Source organism: Mustela erminea, chromosome 9 (assembly GCF_009829155.1).
Source record: "Mustela erminea isolate mMusErm1 chromosome 9, mMusErm1.Pri, whole genome shotgun sequence".
In the NCBI taxonomy this organism is placed as follows: Eukaryota; Metazoa; Chordata; class Mammalia; order Carnivora; family Mustelidae; genus Mustela; species Mustela erminea.
In genome coordinates this window covers 69,541,983-69,555,222 of record NC_045622.1, presented here as the reverse complement: position 1 = coordinate 69,555,222, position 13,240 = coordinate 69,541,983, and the positions used below count along the sequence as shown (strand labels likewise).

At 46.9% G+C, this 13,240-nt stretch overlaps 1 protein-coding gene and 1 non-coding gene across 7 annotated transcripts in view; both read right to left on the bottom strand.

The window, feature by feature from the left end:
• Positions 1 to 13,240, bottom strand: part of INSC (INSC spindle orientation adaptor protein) — a 120,687-nt gene that overhangs the window by 68,464 nt on the left and 38,983 nt on the right. Inside the window, exon 1 of one of the 6 annotated variants that reach the window (XM_032359206.1) lies at positions 4,538 to 4,625. The exons of 4 other annotated variants lie outside the window; for them this stretch is intronic. Coding sequence is in view for 1 of the 2 variants with exons in the window: in XM_032359204.1 (XP_032215095.1) it covers positions 4,534 to 4,586 (53 nt within the window). In the remaining variant the exon portion in view is untranslated. Of the gene's footprint in view, positions 1 to 4,533; positions 4,626 to 13,240 lie in introns of those variants that run through there. One more of the 6 variants, XM_032359204.1, reaches the window with a different exon arrangement.
• Positions 4,899 to 5,005, bottom strand: LOC116600401. The gene has a single exon (XR_004289615.1). It is a non-coding gene; the product is annotated as a U6 spliceosomal RNA (small nuclear RNA).

Genomic DNA, 13,240 nt, shown 5'->3' with positions numbered 1-13,240 from the left:
CCTGACTTTTTAACAACATACATTAGTCTCTGTAGTAAGTTTCTTAACCTCTCTGAGCCTCAATTTCTTTATCTGAAAATAAAGGTAGTAATTTCAGAGAGATGGAAGAATTACATTAAACAGTGAACAAGAAGGACTTAGGACATTGCATAGCCTAAAGAAATGCTCAAAAATGTTAGTTCTCTTTGCTGTGTGTCCCCCATGGAATGCTTCAGCACCTACAATAATTACCATCACAATGGCTAGAAGTTTCTGAGCACATGCCACATGTTGAGCCCTGTGCTAAGTGCTTTACACGAATCATTTAATTTACCCCTCAAGACAAGTGTCTGCCTTAAGTAGTATTATTATCCCCATTTTACAGATGAGGAAGCCAGGATGAGAGAGGTAAATCCTCCAGGTAGAAGGTAGTAGCATTGACATTAAGACTTTGGTCTCTTTCACTCTTAACCCTTAACCTCCTTGCTTTACTGCTTCCCACTCTAACAACCTTAAAAAAAAGAAAAAAAAAAAACAAAACACCACATCAAGGAGCAGAGAGCAAGATGAGACAGCCTGACACAGGGAGACAGGAAGGACAATTTTCCCGAGCAAAGAGTTCTGGGGCTGCTTATAAGCAACAGGACGAAGAAGGAAAGCTGGGAGCCCCTGGCTCTGCCTAAAGCTCTGGGGTACAGGGTGGACTGGGAACCCAGCTCCAGAGATGCAGCTGCTGCTTCCAGGCCAAACCCACTCCCGGCTGCCCAACCGCCGGAGGGCCTGCCAGGGTGACAGCCGCTGAGGCAAGGACAGACAGAGACGCCTTCGGGAAAGCAGAATCTGGTTTTCTTTAAGAATGAGCTTAAAATAACTTCCATTTCTAGAGATTGTTTGAAGAGAGACCTCCTCTTTCCCCACTAAGGAGCAAACAAGCATACGGAGAAGAATAAACTGGGTAGGTTAGGAAGCGCAGAGACCCCCACCTCCTCTTAACCTCGCTCAGTGACTAAGCCTCAGGCCCCATCAAGTAGGCGCAGTCTCCTTAGGTCCAGGGCCAACTCCAGGAGGGCTGGGAGGACTTCAAGAGGTTCTGACCCATCAAGGCTGGAGGGGAAAAATGAGTTGGCTGCTCAAGGCATGTATCTATCTCCCACTCAGCCTGATTTTACCCAGGATGCTTTGCATCCATGCTGCCCAAATTACAACTAAACCATTGAGATTACAATATAATTGTGTTTGGCATTCAGTATATGTGCTGCCGAAGCAAGCACAGTATTTGGCATTAAAAAAAAAAAATAGCGAATTGGGTGAAAAGCAGTTCTGAAAGCAGAGGAAAAGGGAAAATCGACAAAACCCATCAGGGATAATAATTAATATATATTGGACCCTTATAGTACCCCAAGGATTGTATAATTATCACACATCATTTTATTCTCAGAATATCCTGATTAAGTACACACTTTCCTTGTCTCCATTTCACAGATGAAAATACACAGGTATGGAAGACTTATATGACTTGAGAGAGCCAGGACTCCCTGCAGGCAACCCAATTCCAAAGACTGTTTACCTACTGACCATACTCTACAGTTTCTCCACCTGTCTCTCTCTTCTACCAACTTCGAGATATCCTCAAAGGCAGGCACTGACCTCCCTCAGCATCTCCAGCACTCAGCACAAGGCCTGACACATGGTCAGGATCAGTAAATATTTAAGCGATCAAGTAAATCAGAAATTGCCTGGGAAGCATGAATTGTAAGCCCCGCCACGCCAGCTGGAAATATTGTCTGGGCTTGTAGGGGTGTTACGAGATAAGCATGAGTGCTCCGGCCTGACACATGGGAAACCCTTGAACTCACGCAATCCTCTGTTCTGAATTACATTTCAGGAGATGTGGTTTCGATCTCTGGCTGGCGTGTCAGACAAAGTGTAGGTGAGTTCCCTGCAGCGTGGTTCAAGTTTAAGAGCTGGGTAAGTAACTCCATTCCACAAAAGACATCATAATAAAAACTTCTGTGTTAAATAGAAACACGTGACCAGGTGTCAGTAGAATCAGAGAAACCTTTTGTACAAGTCATTCTACAAACATTCCTCGATTCCACTAAGCCATAAAGCTTGGGCCCTTCGCAACCACTGTCCCAATTCTCAGAACTTCCAGGCAAATGGTAAAGTATGGATATGGATACTCAAGCCTGGGGTTGGGTGATGGGGGGGTGGATAGGGAGTGGCTAAAGGGAGATCTTAGCTCCTATGGGAAGTGCTGTCCCCATAGGACACCTGTAACAAACACAAAATATCTTCACTCAGTTCAATAAAGCTTAAAATTTGAAGCCATTCCTGTCAGACAACCCCTACTTGACCTGATTCACTGATGCACTATCGATGTTGAGCACGCACACTCTGTGCTGGTCCCTGCCCTCAGGACACTCACCCCATTTAGGGGAGAGACAGACATAAGTAAATGTAACCCAACCTCTTTCTCATCCCAACACCATGCGCCATACACCTCAAGCATTTCCAGGAGTCCCCAGAGTTCATCTCATATACAGCTAACCCTTGAACAATGCAGGTTTGGACTGCACAGGTCCACTTAGAGGTGGATAGTGCAGTACTGGAGACACATTTTCTCTTCTTTACGATTTTCTCAGTAACATTTTCTTTTCTCCAGTTTACTTGGTAAGAATACAGTATAGGACATATGTAACACAGAAATGATGTGTTAGTTGACTTTATGGTATCAGTCAGCCTTCCGATCAGTTGTAAGCTATTTGTAGTTAAGTTTTAGAGTCAAGGACGACATGTGGATTTTCCACTGTGTTGGGGGGTGGGTGCCCCTAACCCCTGTGTCATTCAAAGGTCTAGTGTAGATCCTCCCCCAAATCTATCACCTTTAATCCCTAGAGCACCCTTACACTGGGATTACCCTGACTGTCAGGTCCTGCCAGGCCCCCTGGCACGCCGACCCTTCCTTCTGGGGACTCTCCTGCTGTCCACCTCCACTAAATATCTCACGCTGATCACAGTCACCACTTCTCTTGCTGCTGTGTCTTCTAGGCACCATGGTGCCACCATCAGAGCCAGGCACACCACTGGGTCTCCTAGGCATCATGTGGCTTTTGTGGGGTATCACTGTTCCCATCAGAGCGTGAACTCGGGAGCTGGATTGTCTGGATTAAATCCCACATCTGCCACTTGCCACCTGCATAACTTTGGGCAAGTTATTGAATCTCTCTGTGCTTTAATTTCCTCGTTGGTAGAAAAGAAATGAAAATACTACCCAGCCCCCAGGTTTTTTGAGATGATTAAGTGAAGAGAGTATATACACATACATACATATGCATCTATGCAAATATTTATATCTACTTGCTTAGAATAATGCCTGACAGAAAGTATTATACATGTCAGTTGTTATTAGAGAGGTTTCAACTAAAGCAGCTGTATCAGAAGAAATTTAATTACTTCGAAGGAGAGAAATAAGGAAAACTCTGGGAAGATGGCCGTCGTGACAGCAGTTTTTAAATTGCTTTAAATTCCCAGGTGAAAAACCGGCAGAACAACAAAGATAACAAAACTGAAACCTTATGGATAAAATTTACAACAAAACTAGATGATAAAATATCCCCACAAAACTCAAAATACAAGCAGATGGGATTGACCACTTAAAGCTACAAGACCTGCTGGACATCATCTGTCCAGGAGGAAGAAGGACGAAGCAATAGGGTGGTGTCTGAGGAATACGAGGGAGGGGACCCCCAGCCCCATAGCCGCTGGTATTTATTGGAAATCACAGTATGACCATTCAGTTGTTGCTGAAACTAGGAGGGGACATGCCTCTCCATTATCAGGTGCATGCAAGGCACCTACCAAGAGTTCTAAAAACTAACCCAGCAGGAGTCCCTTCTCTAACAAACTGCCACATGGAGAAGAAACTTCTGGAAGCACAATCAGAATTGAGCAGGACTGGGACCTCAGAGACAAAGGTGAGAGGTCCATGGGAGGGGTGGAAGCAGAGCTGGAACTCTCAGAAAGCAGATCACCTGATGTTGAACCTTACACAAAAACGAGGAAGGAGCTGTATGAATTTAGAACCACCTTCCTGAGCCCTGCCTCCCTCTATACGTTCATGAAAACTAATTTCACGTAAAAATAAGCAACATAAAAATACTGAAGTCTCATTCCACGCATAATCACTTAAAAAAGAGAATAAATAACAAAATAGTATCCCTACAATGAGAAAATACCAGGAAAATGGTCTCACGAAACAGAAGGGAATGTAATATACTAGTTCAAAATGAACTTAAAATTTTTAAAAATGATGTAAGTTGTGAAAGAGAAGCACAAAACCTCAGAAAAGAGATATCATAGGAAAAGAATTAGACATAAACAGGAAATGTCATCTTTGAAACAGATTAAACAAGAAGAAAATGTGGGATAATGCCTTAAGAAAATCAAATGCAAAAAAAAAGGTTTTAAGTTTTTTAAAAAATGAAGAAAGATAAAAACAGGTTTGCAAGAAAGTGATGAAGTTTGAGGATGGGCAAAAAAGATCGAACATACATACAGTAAGAGTTCCCAAGAGAGGTGCCTGGGCGGCTCAGTCGGGTGGGCATCCAACTCCTGATTTCAGCTCAGGTCTTGATCTCAGGGTCATGAGTTCAAGCCCTGCCTTGGGCTCCATGCTGGGTGTGGAGCCTACTTGAAAAAAAAAGAGAAAGAGAGTTCCCTAGGGAGGAACCCAAAACACATGACAAAATGCATATAAAAAGCTATGAGCTGCGAAAATGTTCTTGGGAAAAAAATATATTGTTTCATAGTGTTACATATTCATATTGTTACATATCGAAAAGGCATACTCTGTACATGAAAACAAACGTACAAGACATATTCTAGTAAGATTACTAGACTTCTATTTCTTTATTTTTTTAAATATGGAAGGCTTCACAAATTTGCATGTCATCCTTGTGCAGGGGCCATGCTAATCTTCTCTGTATCATTCCAATTTTAGTATATGTGCTGCCAAAGCGAGCACAAGATTATTAGATTTTTAAAAAGAAAGAAAGGAAATCCTTTGTGCATTTAGAAATAAGTGCATGTTACTTGCAAGGGATAAAAAAAAAATTGACACCATGATCAGTTTGTTTGTTTTGTGATAGCAACATTTCATACTAGAAAAAAAGTAGAATAACCTATTTAATATATTCAGAGAAATAAAATGTGAGCCAAAAACCTTATATTCAGCCAAAATGACTTTTAAGTGTGAGGTAAGAAGGAAGCAACACCAGCGCCGCGATGTTGGAGGACAGTCGTTGGAGATGGTCCTTGATCTTGGATCCTGGACGCTGAGGCACACAGATGATGAATAAAAGGGACAAAGAGAACCCCTGATTTTTCACTTGAGCACAAGACCAACGGGAGAAACCTGCTCAGAAGATGGCTTAGTCTGAGGCATGTTGAGCGCAGTGGGCCCATTTCTTCCTTGGGGTCCAGTCCCTCTCTCTGGACTGTCCTCACGTAGCACCTCATTTCAGAACCACCCAGGGCTCTTAGCATCCACATGGGGTGTGCGGCCCACACACTCCCACAAATCCCACCCTGAACGCTCAGTGCACATTTCCCAGGTGCCCCCTATGTGCGGGAATGGGTCTAGCTGCTTGGGACACACTGGTGAGCAAAACAAACATATCTCTGCCTCTCTCCCAGAGCAGGAGGCAATAAATATAGGAATAATATATGGGAAAATGTTCTTGGGAAAAAAATATATTGTTTCATAGTGTTACATATTCATATTGTTAACAATATAGGAATATAGGAATAATATATGGGAAAATACCATGAATGAAAAAGGATAGAATATGTTAAAAGCGGATCATTTCTCTCCAAGTTAGAATAAGTATGGATGAGATTGCTCCTGCGGGAGGCAGGGAGGGAACTGCCATTTGAAACGAATGAATGGTCGGCCTCTCGGAAGAAGTAAGGCATGGACGGAAGCTTCCGGGGGGGTGGGAGAGTCAACCATGTTGGCGTATGGGTACAGAGCCATGCAGGCAGAGGGACCAGAGCGTGCAAAGGCCCACCTTGGGAGTATGCCTGATTTGTGTGAGAAAGGGTAGGAGATCAGCGTGGCTAGAGCAAGGGAATTGAGTAGGACAGGAGCTCAGCTCTGGGCTAGATCATTGGGAACCACTGCGTAAAGAGAAGCATGGAAGGGATCTTGTCACCAGATGTCAGCTGGATCCGCCTAGCCCCGGTACCTCTCTACGGCCCAACCTGGAAGGCTCTCTCTCACTAAGGGCTTTGTAAAAACAACACACAGATTCATACACAGTGACTTAACCTCACTATGCAGTGAATTGTAAACTGTTTACTAAACAGTTAATTTAAGTACAATTATTTATGCAATAAGCTATAAATAATTTACAGTGTGGTTACGATATTAACTTCTAACCCCTCCTCACTAAGGCCCTGGTGAGGCCCCAGCCACTTGGGGCTAGAGGAAATGTTGCTTCTCTGATCTTGTTTGAATCTTCCCGTGTTTACATCGCCCTGCTTCTGATCCACCCAGAAGCCCATGATGAGCTGCACTGGCCCTGGCCTTTCCGTGCCCTGGGACTTTGTAACACTCCAGCCCGGACTGCTCCAAATTCACATGGCCAGTGTTGAGCCTTCATGACACGTGGTGTTGGGCAGCTCACAGAAGTTCTGTTGCTAACTTGTAACTGACCCATGTGGGCAATCCCAGAACCAGGAAGGAGGTTTTCTCTCCTATAGCAGACTGTGCAAAATGGCTCTTGCACCCACCTATTATGCTGGGGTTGGTCTCTTTCCCTGTGTGATCTCTATGTCCTCGGCCATCTCTGGGGCACAACCTCTGCTCCATGCTGTTGCACTGGAAAGAGTTTTCAGGTTGTTTTCTGGAAACCCCCACTTTCATAATTTACCCTACCCACTTGGATATATAGCATTCTCTGTTCATTAAAACGTCCAGTATAACGTGGTGGGAGAGAGTTAGTCCTATGCCGGACCACTCTAAAAAATCAATTTAAAAGAACCTAGCTTCGTTCCAAGCATGCTATAAAGAAAACGTTGAGTACCTTGCACAAGCCAAGCACGTATCAAGTGCTTGCACATACGATCCCCGTTTGGATTCACAGAAATGCTATCTAGTATCCCCATTTTACAGAGGAGGGGAAACCGAGGATCAGAGAGGTCAATGACAGAGCCTAGGCATCCCTCCAGTTCTGCTAACTCCAAAGCCCACATCCTCACCACCCCCCCGGTCTGTCCAGGACCCCAGTGGAGTGTGTTGTTGTTTCAGAAAGCCAAGGAACAAGAGTTTGGCTCCAGGTAACTTTTTTCCAATCCAATAAACCAATATGTTCATTTGACAGCTGCCCACTCTCCGATGACTCAGAGCCCATCTTGTTAGCTCTGTCAAACTCGGGCATTTTAGATGTGCCCCGGGGAGAGGGGGATGCTGATTAACATTCCCTGGCCTTTCATTAACTAAGGAATGACTCATTCTTAACCTCTTAAAAGGCTCCAAGCGTGTCTCTCGGCACTAGCAGCCTACGTAGGAGAGCCGGGATGACGGTAATGACAGCAAAAACACCTGATGACACACCATCCCCCGGGGCCCCTTCCCACCTCTGCCTCTCCATAGCTGCAGGCTCGTGCGCACGACTCTCGCCTCCCCAGAGTCACATCCCTGACCTGCCTTCCCCCTCACTCCCAACTTCTGTCCCAGCCACGTGGAGCTCTTTCAGCCCCTCTGCCGTCACTTCCGGCCCTTCCAGCCTCTCCCCATCTCCTCTCCACCCTGCCGAGGCCCATACACCCCTGAAATCTTGTCTGAACATCTCTGCTGAAATAGGGTGCTCCAACTCCGAGGGGAGCTTATGTCCCAGGGGTCCCACGTGTCTGTAACACCCTGTCTTTCCCCCACCTGGGACGCCAGCCTCGACTGTTTCACTACTGGATTGATATCTGCTTCGTCCACCGGACCCAAGGGCAGGGCTCACGTCCGTCACGAGCTCCCAACATGGCACCCAGCCCTGGTCCTGGTGTGCTGAGGAGGCTCGGTGTCTATGGGGCTGAGCTAGGAATCAAATGGGAATAATATTAACCAGCACCGTGACGCAGCCTCGGTGGCTCAGGGTGAGGGGCAAGATGAAACCCCAAAGCATCACTGCTGACTTTTATAGAGGCTGGGCTTCGTGCCAGTCCTCACACAGATGGCTCATGGATATTACCTTATCTGTGTCTCAGAATGACCCTACAAGGAGGGCCATCCCACTGCCTCGAGCTTACAGTTAAAGAAACTGAAGCTTGGAGAGGGAAAGTGAACTATCTGACATCCCCCAGCTCGTAAGGGGCAGAGTCTGACTCTGAACTCAGCCCATCACACTCCAGACCCCACATGCTTAAGTGCTGCTTCTGGCCCTGCCCCGTCCAAATGGCACGTTTAGCACTGTCAGGTAAAAAGTACAAAAGCCTTCTCACACACACAGGGTCAGCGTTAGGCTGCCCTCCACCTTCAGGGCGCTCCCACAGGGCCTGATGGATAGACTAAAAAGGCTTTGTCTTTCCTATTCTGTTCTCCTTCCTTTAAGGAGAGTCTTTTCATTTGCCAAAGTGGAACATTTAGGAGAATTCACATACTGAATGTGTCTGTTGTCATCCTGGTATCTCTGGATAGTTCTGGAAAATGCAGTTGTCAGTAGATAAATCACCACTAGTGGGTTCTCAAGACCTGGTATACACTGTGGCCAAGACTCCATAGAAGTAAAAGCCTCCCATCCCCAACCCCTAGGAACCCTTTCCTCTACCACACCCAAGCCTCAGGCTCTGGTCAAGATTCTCTATCCCTCAGTTGTGGGCAGACTCCGAGGATGAAAGATCCTTCACCCTGGGGCTCCACATGCGATGCTGCCCTCCAAAAGGGCCCCTACGAGCAGCAGCCAGAAGTTAACTGTCCCATCAGGTCCCACAGCCAGTGTGTGTGCTGGGGCCAGGCCTGAGGCCCTGATGTTCCAGAGCTTTCTGTGTACCTGCTCATCAGCCTGTCCTAGGAGCTGAGGACAAAACCAACCAGAAGAAAATTCCAGAAAGCACAGAGCTCAGCTAAGACCCCAAACAGGCAAGAAAGTACCAGGAATCCACTCCAGTGGCAATTCCAACAGCAACTAACATGCAATGAGCAGGGCAGTGTTGTAAGCCCTCTCTATGTATTATCTCTTTTAATCCACCCCCTCCCCACCCCTGCAATCTGAAAGAGAAAACTATTATTGCCCCCATTTATAGATGAGGAGACTTCTGTCAGAAGAGGCCACATGGTGAGTTAAGTGGTAGAGCCATTACTCAGACCCAGTCTGAGTCTCTGCTCCTGTCAACTAAACATCAGACTGCTATCATGAAGCCATCAAGAAGCTGTGAGCAGGATGGCTGAGGGCCACAGGAGACAGAGGGCCTGACTTGGCCTGGGAATATGTATACAAAGGAAGTGACATTTGCCCCGGTTCTTAGAGAAGAAGAGCTGGCCAGGATGACAAGGGCAAAAAGACCTCTGCACAAATGTGGAAAAGCCTAAGAGGCCTAAAAATAGAAATATATCAAGGATTCTCACCGGACTCCAGCATGGGGGTTGGGGGGCTCTGCGTGAGTGGCTGAGGAAGGACCTAAAGGGAGAGATAGAGGCCAGGTGATCAAAGACCCTGACTTAATTAGTAATTTGGGTTTAATCTTAAAGATAATTTGGAGCCACAAAAACGCTGTAGAGCAGAGCAATGCTATCATTGTGCAGAGGGTTAGTAGAAACTGGATCAAAGCAAGGTTAAGTACAAGAGGCTGACCTACCAGGAGCTGGTGGGCATAAAGCAGAGAGAGGATGGAAGCCTGAACTTGGCAGTGAGTGACATGGGAGAGGAAGTGACTGGTCTGGGAGGGAGAGGAGAGGATGTGAGGGTGAAGAGGGGAAAGGGACAGGCCTGGCTCCTGGGTGTCTAGCCTGGGTGACATAGAAAACCCACACAGGGAAGAGCTAGTTCTCATTTTGCTTGTTCTAGGGCGAGGCATGATAACAAGTGGGGTACACAAGGCCACAGCAGATGGGGGGCCTAGGCCTAGACAGAGGTCTATCAAGGACACCCCAAACTTTTTCAGGGAAGAGACTAGGCCCAGTGAACCCGGCATGGCCCCGCCACAAGTCGGTCTCCCCCACCCAGCCACGGCCACCGTGCCGCCACATAATAAGCTGCTCTTCTCAATTTTGTAGTCTAGGGACCGCGACTCATTAAGGTTTGGACTGCATTAGTGCTCAGCATCCCATAATTGCATAGCTCGCCTGACTCTCTGTCATTAGCTCTCCGCTCTCTGGGCTCCACCTCTCCTATTGTATTTGCTGACTGACCCCAACACAGAAAGTCTGGCTACACGGGGCAGCTCTCACCGTGCAGTGGGAACTGCCTGCTGGCCCTGAACCTCGCAGCTCCCGGTGGTTTGACCATCCTCAGCCATAAATTTTGAGCTGCCATTTCCCTACACATGACCTCTTTCCTTTGCACGTCCAAACGACTGATCTGATTACTCACAGAAGAAGGGAATTGAAAATTGAGGTCAAAGCAGATGGGCTGGCAGCAAGTCACATTCCCTTCATGGTAGAAAACCACCACAGTCAGGACAGGGTAGGGTCTCTGGCCAAGGAGTCTGAGGAGCCAGGGGCCAGGGCCCAGGACTGGGGTTGGATTTTCTCAGTCTCCGGCATGAACTAGAATCTGAGCCTGACACTGTCAAGATTATCCCCACCCCTGGAGAGCAGGGAAGCCATCGGCAGACAGTGAATGGGACTCCCAGGAGCCTGCCCAGTTCTCAGCAGAGAGCCCTGGAGACAAGCAGATGCCTGCTCCCTGAGTAACCTCCTTATTCTCTGATGGCAGCTTTCCTGGACATCTGGAAGAATGTGACCAAAGCCTAAAATCTGGGTTTTCTGTAGTCTGGCAGATTACAAACACAAAGCCAGACATAACCACAATCATCTCAATATACCAGGGTACTGGTAGGATGATTTTTTTTTTAAGCTGGAATTATCCAGGGTGGAGTTGGAATAGGGGAAGAGAAGAGTGTATTCTCATACCAAGAAACTACAGTATGAAACAATGGGGCCCCTAACCTGTTTCTAAAGTCAGGGGGAATTAAGCACCCATCCAGCAAGCAGGGAGGCTTATCAACAATAGAGCGCCTTCTGTATACCAAGTGCTCTTTCCTTCAGCCACTAATAGCACCACTGACGCTGGAGATCACCATCCCCATTTTATGGGCTTGATTCAATCTTAATTGTTCACTTAACCTTCAAAATAATCCCATGAGGTCCACCTAACTGAGATTTGGTAGGTTAAGTAACTTGGCCAAGGTTATACAGTGGATAAGTAGAAATATGTGGAAATAAGAATCCAGGCACTCTGAGACCAGAGCCTTGCTATGATTTTGCAGCTCTTGGAAGTCTTCAGCAATTGAGCTGAAGCTCAGTTCACACCCTCAGATGCACAGCCAGCACCCTTTCTACTATGGTAGAATGCCCTTCCATGACATAGCAATACCTTTTTAAAACATAGAATCATCAAAGACTATGGCGTGTCCAGTCATTTTTCAAACCCTTACCCCATTTCTTTCTGGGAGAGAATCGGATGTGTGTTGTTTGAATTCAGGACTGAGCTGTGGCCTAATGGGCCCATCATCACATACCTCTGTTTGCACCAGAAAAACTATCAGAGGAGGGAAGCCAGGGAGACCACGCAAACAGAGGGGGAAGTGACCTGCTCGGGACTTCGGCTGCAAAGGGGTCCTCTCCTATCCCTCCTTGTCCTGCCTCTGCTTCTATCTCTTGGATTGTCCCCTTCAGTCATCAAAGCCCATCACTGGGGAAAGGTCATTGTTCCTGACCCTTCAGATGCCAAAGGGAACAATTATTCCCAGCTCAGCAGACCCACGCCCTGACCCCCAGCTGCTCGTACCAGTTTTTCATCCCCAGCTACATCAACTGGCCTGGCATCCAGCGCTCCCCCAAAACACTGGGGGTCAACAGTTTATGGAAATCTATGCTGACACCCTCATTGATTCATTTTAATCTCTATTCACTTAGAATGGAACTTTATTCCTTCAAAGTCCGAAATTTGGATTCCTCTGCCCTACCCTACTCTACCCGTTGTGTGGAGTGTTTTCTGTAAAAACAAAACAAAACAAAACAACAAACAAAACCACTCCACTATGCCAAGAACACTTGGTAATGGCCTCCAAACTTTACCAAGCACCCCACTGTGCCAGCACTAGGCTAGAGTGCTGCAATTTAAGAGGGAGGCAGTGGGAGGAGGATCTCCGGGAGTGCAGGACCTTGCACAGTGACACATTCCCTCCACCCAGCGTGGCACCTGGCACATCACAGGCATTGACAAGTGGAAGAAGGGATGTTTAGTCCCAGCTATGATATCTGAGAAAGCTACCAGGCCAACACCGGAAGGGGGTTGTTGAGTTCCTCAGGAGAGGAACCAGAGTTGGAAGATGATGGGGAGTCTGATGGGAGAAACAGCCTGTACGAAGGAATGAAGGCATGGGACCACATACTGGGAACATGGCAAGTCCTAAGAACAACCAGAGGCGTAGAGGTGGAGTCAAAAGCAAGAATGTTAAATTATAAAGCACGTTCAAGTGCTAGGGGTCATGGATTTATCCGTCTTCTATCCCATCAAAGTAGGGCACCCTCTTCCCCTACAGAACATTTCTCCTGGTTACACCAAGGGACTTCCATAAAAACTGAACAAGGCATACCCTCGGTTGCTGGAAGGGGCTCCCATGCCAGTAGGTCTTGCAGTTTCCATCCCAGCTTCAAGGCAAACACTAGACCTCTTTGTGCATGTCACAGGAAGGAACGAGAAGACCTTGTTTTGGTCAGTGGGATTGATTTCCCAGCCCTAGGCACGAAAGTGTGATATTTTTATCCAGAAAAGGGGACTGACTATCCAAAACTCATTCACAAACTCCTAGCATGCCAGACCTAGAAAGGTCCCTGGGGAAGCTTTAGCCTACTTCCTCATCTTCAGAAGAAGAAACTCAAGCTCAGAGAGGAAAAAGGACTGTCCAGTGACACACAGCAGGTTAGTGCAGGCCAGGGCTGGGAAGAGAGGAGGGCGGGGAGGAAGGAAGGAGAGGAGGAAGGGAAGCCTCTAGTTTCTAGTCCATACTCCCCACTGCACTGTGTTTTCCTGCAAGAGATTTA